The 10229-nt window shown below is 41.5% G+C and overlaps 1 protein-coding gene across 1 annotated transcript in view; it reads left to right on the top strand.

Annotated features, from left to right (window-relative positions):
* Positions 1-10229, top strand: part of ADGRE1 (adhesion G protein-coupled receptor E1) — a 59361-nt gene that overhangs the window by 25954 nt on the left and 23178 nt on the right. The window contains exons 7-9 of the mRNA XM_044918317.1: positions 8316-8456; positions 8542-8679; positions 9831-9919. Of these exons, the coding sequence (XP_044774252.1) occupies positions 8316-8456; positions 8542-8679; positions 9831-9919 (368 nt within the window). The remainder of the gene's footprint in view (positions 1-8315; positions 8457-8541; positions 8680-9830; positions 9920-10229) is intronic.

Raw genomic sequence — 10229 nt, 5'->3', positions numbered from 1 at the left:
TTTTTTTTTTTTTTTTTTTTTTTTTTTTTTTTTTTTTTAAATTTTTTATTTATTTATTTTGAGAGAGAGAGAATGAGAGACAGAGAGCATGAGAGGGAGGAGGGTCAGAGGGAGAAGCAGACTCCCTGCCGAGCAGGGAGCCCGATGCGGGACTCGATCCTGGGACTCCAGGATCATGACCTGAGCCGAAGGCAGTTGCTTAACCAACTGAGCCACCCAGGCCCCCTTCTTTTTTCTTTCTTTCTTTTTTTTTTCTTGCAGAACGTGCCCTCTTTAATACCCATCACCAGGCTAACCCATCCCTCCACCCCTTCCCCTCTAGAACCCTCAGTTTGTTTTTCAGAGTCCATAGTCTTTCATGGTTCATCTCCCCCTCTGATTTCCCCCCCTTCATTCTTCGACTCCTGCTATCTTCTTCTTCTTCTTCTTTTTTTTTTTTTTAACATATAATGTATTATTTGTTTCAGAGGTACAGGTCTGTGATTCAACAGTCTTACACAATTCACAGTGCTCACCATAGCACATACCCTCCCCAATGTCCATCACCCAGCCCCCCCATCCCTCCCACCCCCCACCACTCCAGCAACCCTCAGTTTGTTTCCTGAGATTAAGAATTCCTCATATCAGTGAGGTCATATGATACATGTCTTTCTCTGATTGACTTATTTTGCTCAGCATAATACCCTCCAGTTCTATCCACGTCATTGCAAATGGCAAGATTTCGTTCCTTTTGATGGCTGCATAATATTCCATTGTATATATAGACCACATCTTCTTTATCCATTCATCTGTCGATGGACATCTTGGCTCTTTCCACAGTTAGGATATTGTGGACATTACTGCTATAATTATTGGGGTGCATGTACCCCTTAGAATCCCTACATTTGTATCTTTGGGGTAAATACCCAGTAGTGCAATTGCTGGGTTGTATGGTAGCTCTATTTTCAGCTTTTTCAGGAACCTCCATACTGTTTTCCAGAGTAGCTGTACCGGCTGGCATTCTCACCAACAGTGTAGGAGAGTTCCCCTTTCTCCGCATCCCTGCCAACATCTGTCATTTCCTGACTTGTTAATTTTAGCCATTCTGACTGGTGTGAGGTGATATTGAGGTTTTGATTTGGATTTCCCTGATGCTGAGCGATGTTGAGCACTTTTTCATGTGTCTGTTGGCCATTTGGATGTCTTCTTTGGAAAAATGTCTGTTCATGTCTTCTGCCCATTTCTTGATTGGATCATTTGTTCTTTGGGTGTTGAGTTTAAGAAGTTCTTTATAGATTTTGGATACTAGCCCTTTATCTGATATGTCATTTGCAAATATCTTCTCCCATTCTGTCGGTAGTCTTTTGGTTTTGTTGACTGTTTCTTTTGCTGTGCAAAAGCTTTTTAACTTGATGAAGCCCCAATGGTTCATTTTTGCCCTTGCTTCCCTTGCCTTTGGCGATGTTTCTAGGAAGAAGTTGCTGCAGCTGAGGTCGAAGAGGTTGCTGCCTGTGTTCTCCTTTAGGATTTTGATGGACTCCTGTCTCACATTTAGATCTTTCAACCATTTGGAGTCTATTTTTGTGTGTGGTGTAAGGAAATGGTCCAGTTTCATTCTTCTGCATGTGAGTGTCCAATTTTCCAAACACCATTTGCTGAAGAGACTGTCTTTTTTCCATTGGACATTCTTTCCTGCTTTGTTGAAGATCAGCTGACCATAGAGTTGAGGGTCCATTTCTGGGCTCTCTATTCTGTTCCATTGATCTATGTGTCTGTTTTTGTGACAGTACCATACTGTCTTGATGATTACAGCTTTGTAATAGAGCTTGAAGTCTGGAATTGTGATGCTGCCAGCTTTGCTTTTCTTTTTCAACAATCCTCAGGCTATTCGGGGTCTTTTCTGGTTCCATACAAATTTTAGGATTATTTGTTCCATTTCCTTGAAAAAAGTGGATGGTATTTTGATAGGGATTGCATTGAATGTGTAGATTGCTCTAGGAAGCATTGACATCTTCACAATATTTGTTCTTCCAATCCATGAGCATGGAACGTTTTTCCATTTCTTTGTGTCTTCCTCAATTTCTTTCATGAGTATTTTATAGTTTTCTGAGTACACATTCTTTGCCTCTTTGGTTAGATTTGTTCCTAGGTATCTTATGGTTTTGGGTGCAATTGTAAATGGGATCGACTCCTTCATTTCTCTTTCTTCTATCTTGTTGTTGGTGTATAGGAATGCCACTGATTTCTGTGCATTGATTTTATATCCTGCCACTTTACTGAATTCCTGTATGAGTTCTAGCAGTTTTGGGGTGGAGTCTTTTCCACATAAAGTTTCATATCATCTGCAAAGAGTGAGAGTTTGACTTCTTTGCCGATGTGGATGCCTTTGATTTCTTTTTGTTGTCTGATTGCTGTGGCTAGGACTTCTAATACTATGTTGAATAGCAGTGGTGATAGTGGACATCCCTGCCGTGTGCCTGACCTTAGGGGGAAAGATCTCAGTTTTTTCCCATTGAGAATGATACTTGCTGTGGGTTTTTCATAGATGGCTTTTATGATATTGAGGTATATACCCTCTATGCTTATACTCTGAAGAGTTTTGATCAAGAAAGGATGCTGTACTTTGTCAAATGCTTTTTCTGCATCTACTGAGAGGATCATATGGTTCTTGTTCTTTCTTTTATTAATGTATTGTATCACATTGATTGATTTGTAGATGTTGAACCAACTTGCAGCCCAGGGATAAATCCCACCCACTTGGTTGTGGTGAATAATCCTTTTAATGTACTGTTGGATCCTATTGGCTAGTATCTTGGTGAGAATTTTTGCACCCATGTTCATCAAGGATATTGGTCTGTAATTCTCCTTTTTGATGGGGTCTTTGTCTGGTTTTGGGATCAAGGTAATGGTGGCTTCATAAAACGAGTTTGGAAGTTTTCCTTCCATTTCTATTTTTTGGAACAGTTTCAGAAGAATAGGTATTAATTCTTCTTGAAATGTTTGGTAGAATTCCCCTGGGAAGCCATCTGGACCTGGGCTTTTGTTTGTTGGGAGATTTTTGATTACTGCTTCAATTTCCTTGGTGGTTATAGGTCTGTTCAAGTTTTCTATTTCTTCCTGGTTCAGTTTGGGTAGTTGATACATCTCTAGGAATGCATCCATTTCTTCCAGATTATCTAATTTGCTGGCATATAGTTGGTCACAATATGTTCTTATAATTGTTTGTATTTCTTTGGTGTAGGTTGTGATCTCTCCTCTTTCATTCGTGATTTTATTTATTTGGGTCATTTCTCTTTTCTTTTTGATAATTCTGGCCAGGGGTTTATCAATCTTGTTAATTCTTTCAAAGAACCAGCTCCTAGTTTCGTTGACCTGTTCTACTGTTCTTTTGGTTTCTATTTCATTGATTTCTGCTCTGATCTTTATTATTTCTCTTCTCCTGCTGGGTTTAGGCTTTATTTGCTCTTCTGTCTCCAGCTCCTTTAGGTGTAGGGTTAGGTTGTGTATTTGAGACCTTTCTTGTTTCTTGAGAAAGGCTTGTATTGCTATATACTTTCCTCTTAAGACTGTCTTTGCTGCATCCCAAAGATTTTGAACAGTTGTGTTTTCATTTTCATTGGTTTCCATGAATTTTATTAATTCTTCTTTAATTTCCTGGGTGACCCATTCATTCTTTAGTAGGATGCTCTTTAGCCTCCATGTATTTGAGTTCTTTTTGACTTTCCTCTTGTGATTGAGTTCTAGTTTCAAAGCATTGTGGTCTGAAAAGATGCAGGGAATGATCCCAATCTTTTCGTACTAGTTGAGACCTGATTTGAGACCTATGATGTGATCTATTCTGGAGAATGTTCCATGGGCACTAGAGAAGAATATGTATTCTGTTGCTTTGGGATGGAATGTTCTGAATATATCTGTGAAGTCCATTTGGTCCAGTGTGTCATTTAAAGTCTTTATTTCCTTGTTGATCTTTTGCTTACATGATCTTGATCTGTCTGTTTCAGTGATGGGGGTGTTAAAGTCCCCCACTATTATTGTATTGCTGTCGATGTGTTTCTTTGCTTTTGTTATTAATTGGCTTATATAATTGGCTGCTCCCATGTTAGGGGCATAGATATTTACAATTGTTAGATCTTCTTGTTGGATAGACCCTTTAAGTAGGATATAGTGTTCTTCCTCATCTCTTATTACAGTCTTTGGTTTAAAATCTAATTAGTCTGATATAAGGATTGCTACCCCAGCTTTCTTTTGGTGTCCATTAGCATGGTAAATGGTTTTCCACCCCCTCACTTTCAATCTGGGGGTGTCTTTGGGTCTAAAATGAGTCTCTTGCAGACAGCATATCAATGGGTCTTGTTTTTTTATCCAATCTGATACCCTGTGTCTTTTGATTGGGGCATTTAGTCCATTTACATTCAGGGTAACTATTGAAAGATATGAATTTAGTGCCATTGTATTGCTTGTAAGGTGACTGTTACTGTATATTGTCTGTGTTCCTTTCTGGTCTATGTTTCTTTTAGGCTCTCTCTTTGCTTAGAGGACCCCTTTCAATATTTCTTGTAGGGCTGGTTTCGTGTTTGCAAACTCCTTTAGTTTTTGTTTGTCCTGGAAGCTTTTTATCTCTCCTTCTATTTTCAGTGCCAGCCTAGCTGGATATAGTATTCTTGGCTGCATATTTTTCTCATTTAGTGCTCTGAATATATCCTGCCAGTCCTTTCTGGCCTGCCAGGTCTCTGTGGATAGGTCTGTTGCCAATCTAATGTTTCTACCATTGTAGGTTACAGATCTCTTCTCCTGAGCTGCCTTCAGGATTTTCTCTTTGTCTCTGAGACTCGTAAGTTTTACTATTAGATGTCAGGGTGTTGACCTATTTTTATTGATTTTGAGGGGGGTTCTCTGTGCCTCTGGATTTTGATATGTTTCCTTCCCCAAATTAGGGAAGTTCTCTGCTATAATTTGCTCCAATATACCTTCTGCCCCTCTCTCTCTTTCTTCTTCTTCTGGGAACCCAATTATTCTAATGTTGTTTCATCTTATGTATCACTTATTCTGGCCTTGTGATCCAGGAGTTGTTTATCTCTCTTTTTGTCAGCTTCTTTATTTTCCATCATTTGGTCTTCTATATCACTAATTCTCTCTTCTGCCTCATTTATCCTAACAGTTAGAGCCTCCATTTTTTATTGCACCTCATTAATAGCCTTTTTGATTTTGACTTGGTTAGATTTTAGTTCTTTTATTTCTCCAGAAAGCATTTCTCTAATAACTTCCATGCTTTTTTCAAGCCCAGCTGGTATCTTTAAAATCATCATTCTGAACTCTAGTTCTGACATCTTACTAATGTCCGTATTGATTAGGTCCCTGGCAGTTGGTACTGCCTCTTGTTCTTTTCGTTGAGGTGATTTTTTCCGTCTTGTCATTTTGTCCAGAGGAGAATAGATGAATGAGAGAACAAAATGGTAACAGGGTAACAACGTCCCCAGAAAATATACACTGAACAAATCAGAAAAGACCTGAAACTGGGGGAAAAGAAAGGGAAAGAAAGAAAAATGAAAAAGAAAAAGATAAAAACAAATAAACAAAACATACAAAAAAAATAGAATATGATCAAATATGATCAGGCTGGTGCATAGATCAGTGCCACACACTAGATTTGGGGCATATTTTGGTCTATTAGAAGAAAGTGCCTCCCAAAATTTTAAAGAAAGAAAAACTTATATATGTACAAAAAATAAGGGTTAATACGATGAAGGGATGGAATATGACTGTAAAGATGAAAATTATAAAAGATTTTATAAAAGGAATTGATAAGATAAGAAATTGGTTGAAAAAAGAAAGAAGAGGACTTAAAAAAAAAAGGGGGGTGGAGAGAGGGTGATCAGGCAGGAGACTAGAACAAAGCCATACACTAGAGATTTAGGGTATATTTTGGTCTGTTAGAAGAAACTGTATCCAAAATTTTAAAGAGAGAACAACATATATATATATATATATATATATATATATATCAAAAATAAGGTTAACTACTATGAAGGGATAGAATATGACTCTAAAAATGAAAAATAAAAAAGATTTTTTAAAAAAGGGATTGATAAGATGTTGGTTGAAAAAGGAAAAAGAAAAATTAAAAAAAAAAGAAAGTTAAAAAAAATTAAAGTTGAAAGACTAAAGAATCATGGGGAAAAAGCCATGAATTCTATGTGCAGTATTCCCCTAGCTCTGGAGTTCTGCTGTTCTCATTGATCGGTAAACTTGGTCTTGGCTGGCTGTTCTTGCTGATCTTCTGGGGGAGGGGCCTGTTGCTGTGGTTCCCAAATGTCTTTGCTGGAGGTGGAATTGTCCCGCCCTTGCCGGTCTGGGCTAAGTAATCTGCTCGGGTTTGCTCTCAGGAGCTTTTGTTCCCTGCAAGCTTTCCGTACAGCTTTGGAGGCCGAGAGTGAAAATGGCGGCCTCCCAATCTCTGCCCCGGAGGAGACGAGAACTCGGGGCCCCACTCCTCAGTGAGCCCCCAGAGAAAAGCAGTCAGTCACTCCCGTCTCCCCAGTCTCCGGCCGCACGCCGGGCTCACCCGGCCTGTGACTAAGCATTTCTATCTCTGGCACATGACCCCGTGTGGAGTCTCCAAACCCAGCAGATCCCCACGGTGCACTCCCACGCCACTCCTCCCAGGGGAGGAAGGGGAGTCTCCCCGGATCTGCCGCTTGTTGGGTCCCTGCTGGAAGAGCAGTGACCCAACTGTGCCGCGGATCACGATTTATGGCAACCCAGGGCTGAGAGCCCACTCATCGGCTCCATCTCTGCAGCCAGCTTCCCCGCTCCAATACCTGGGAGCTCTGCCACACTCAGGCACCCCTGGTCTTTCTGTGACACCGAGGGTCCTGAGACCACACTGTCCCCACGAGGGTTCCACCCCCCCGCTTAGCCACTGGAGCGACGTCCCTCAGCGGGGCTGACTTCTAAAAGTTCCGATTTTGTGCTCCGCTGCTCTATCACTTGCTGGTAGCTGGCCGACGGAGCCCCCCTTCCCCGCCATCTATCCTCCCGAATATTGCCTCGGATTCACTTCTCCACACATCCTACCTTCCAGAAAGTGGTCGCTTTTCTGTTCAGAGATTTGTTGCTATTCTTTTCTTCAATCTCCTGTTGAGTTTGTAGGTGTTCAGAATGGTTTGATCCCTATCCAGCTGAATTCCTGGGACCAGATGAAATTTAGGTCTCCTACTCCTCCGCCATCTTGCTTAGGTCCCATCTCTGCTATTTCTGACGAGCGTTCACCTAGTGGATGCTTAAATGTGTCTGTAAGTGGGGAGCTCACTGTTAAAAGAAGGGCACCCTTTGTTTAGAGATGTTTTCTGTGATACCGAGAGGAAAACCACTTCCCTGTACCTTCCAACTGTGGGTCATTCTCCTGTCCTTTGAGATCTCCAAATTAGTCTACATTCATATCCCAAGGACTTCTCCTAATGCTCCATGGCAATGCCCAGTGCAACACATTGTATACTTGCACAGGCCTCTAATGGATGTTGCCTGTTTATTCCTTCTGTTTTGTGAATTCACAGAGGAATATGAAAACTTTTGCCCTTACCTCCCTCCTGATTATTTTTTTCCTAGGACATTCTATTCCATATATCCCCTATGGCTCAGAAACCTCCAGATGGAGAGGTAACTCCATAGTGCCATGGTGATCTGGCATCCCCCTGTATTAGTAGGCCAGGGTTCCTCGACTCTGGTGCTATTGACATTTTGGGCTAGGTAGTTCTTTGTGGTGGTGGGCTGCCCTGGGGACTGTAGGATATTTGGCAGTATCTGTGGCTTCTGCCCACTAGATCACCCCCTACCCCCAGCCCAGTCACGACAACCAAAGATGTCTCTAGACGTTGCCCAATGTCCCCTGGCAGGGGGTAGAGGGAGCACGCTGCCCTCAGTTGAGAATCACTAGCTTAACGCTAATAGAAATTTCTTGCTCTCATTACCATCCAATATAGACATACCTGGCCAGTGGGCAGCTTTTCTCCACATGGTGATATAGGGATCCACTTCCTTGTATCTGTTGGTTCTCATATGCCTTATGGCTTTGGAATCCCTGGTTCAGCCAGTGGTGGGGAAAGAGAGAGAAGGCACACCCACTTTGCAACCACCTTGGCCCAGAAGAGACAAATGTCGTACCTGCTCACATTCTATAAGTGAAAACTAGTCACATGGCCCCACCTACATGCAGAGGTTCTGGGAAATGTTGTCCCTGCTTGGGCTACCATTTTTTAGGGATAACTCTATGCATTGGAAGCATGACTTTTGGAGGATTGCTAGCCAACTCTGCCTCATGCCCATTCTCTACCCTATAGATATTGATGAGTGCCTTCACATGTGCCCTTCCAATGCAACATGCACCAACACTCCTGGGAGCTACTTTTGCACCTGCTCTCCTGGCTTTGTACCAAGCAATGGACAGCCGAGCTTCACAGACCAAGAAGTCGAATGTAGAGGTGAGAAGAGAGTTTGCTGAACATCCCTAGAAAGAAGTATCTCCTGATTCTTCTGGGTTGGTTGATATTCTCAAGTTCTTTGCAGATATTGATGAGTGTTCCCAAGATCCATCACCATGTGGCCCCAATTCTGTCTGCACCAATGCCCTGGGCTCCTACAGCTGTAGCTGCACTGGGGGCTTTCAACCCAATCCAGAAGGCTCCTTGAACTTCAGCTGCAAAAGTAATCATTTCTTTGTGTCTCTTGGCAATGGAATCTGTGTCTTGGTTTGGTTGTGAAATCCTCAATCTACTCAAACTCAGGATCTTCCTCTTACTTTTACCTCATCTACAATTCTCTCTTTTCTAATGTATTCATTCACTCATTGATTAATTCACTCATTCAATAAATTATTCTTGGAACATCTATTAGTCAAATAGGCCCCTGTACTAGGCACTGATGATTCAGTCCTGGATGTGATGGACATGATATTCGCCTTCATGTAGTTCATAGTCTAGGGAAGGAAGTAGAGAGCACACACATAATTATTTAATAAGCACAATGAGTGTGACTCCTGAAAAATCATAATGTGCTTCAGAGTGAGTAATGAGATATTTAATATACTCTGGGCAAGTGACATTTAAGCTGAAGCTTGAAGGAAGAGTAGGAATTATCCAGATGAAGAGTGGAGATCTCAGTGTGCCAGGTTGTGGCATGTGCAAAGGCTCTGAGGCTAACATAGAGTGAGGACGAGGGGAAATGGCATTAGGTGCACCTTAGGACATGGGCAGAGGTCAGATCCTGCAGGAACTGGTGAGCCATGTGAGGAATTTTGAAGATTTTTTTTTATTTTCCCCTGAGAACAATAGGGAATTGTGAAAGGTTTCAATTTTTTTAAATTGTGGATACCTGATACATTAAAAATAGAGGTAGCTTATATGGAGGCAATGAAGTATAATAATAAAATGAGTATGCCTGAGGCCCCTCACCAACATGAGAACTAGAATATCATCAATGCCCTTGTGTTTCCTGCATGTTCGTTCCCCATTAGATCTCCCTTAGTCCTCCTCAGAGGGGACTACTGGGAACTTTATGTTTATAATTCCCCTACTTAAAAAAATGCCCCCCATGTATGTATCCCTAAACAATACTTCACTAAGTTTTGCTTGCTTTGGAGCATTATAAAAATGGCATCATGCTCTGGATAGTCTTTTCTGACCGGATCTTTTCACTCAGTCTCCTGCTTCTCAAAGTCCCTGATGTTTCAGTGTGTAGCTATCATATAATCTGGTAATGGATGGATTTGAAGCAGGGGATAATGAAATCAGATTTGTCTTTCAATCATAGTTTGCTGTGGTTGAGCTTTAATTTGGTTGCTTTTGTTTTCTTCCTAGAGACTCCCTTCAAGTGTAAAGAAGATGTGATACCCAACAATGAGCAGGTCCAGCTCTGCAAAGTGGGAGGAGCAGTGGAGCCTGAACATGTTAAGTATTTTTAAGGTTCCTAGCTCTTGAGTTTCCTAGAAGACCTTCTAGAAGTTCCTAGAAGAACTTCTAGAAGTTTCTAGAAGGTTCCTAGAAACCACTCAGGTAGGAGGTTGTTTTGCAGCTTTAACAAAGGCCAAAATAATGGTGACCTAAATTGTATAACAGTTTATTTCTCTCCTTGTAAACAATCTGAGTGTCTGCTGTGGAGAGTTGATATGATGGCTCTGTAAATCTTCTGCCAGCATCAACACAAGCGTCCCACTTTGTGGTCCAAGATGGCTGCTCCAGCCCCTGCCATCACGTCTG

This window comes from Neomonachus schauinslandi, chromosome 1 (assembly GCF_002201575.2).
Source record: "Neomonachus schauinslandi chromosome 1, ASM220157v2, whole genome shotgun sequence".
Taxonomy (NCBI): domain Eukaryota; kingdom Metazoa; phylum Chordata; class Mammalia; order Carnivora; family Phocidae; genus Neomonachus; species Neomonachus schauinslandi.
The sequence above is the reverse complement of the archived record's forward strand: the minus strand, read 5'-3'. Positions and strand labels throughout refer to the sequence as shown.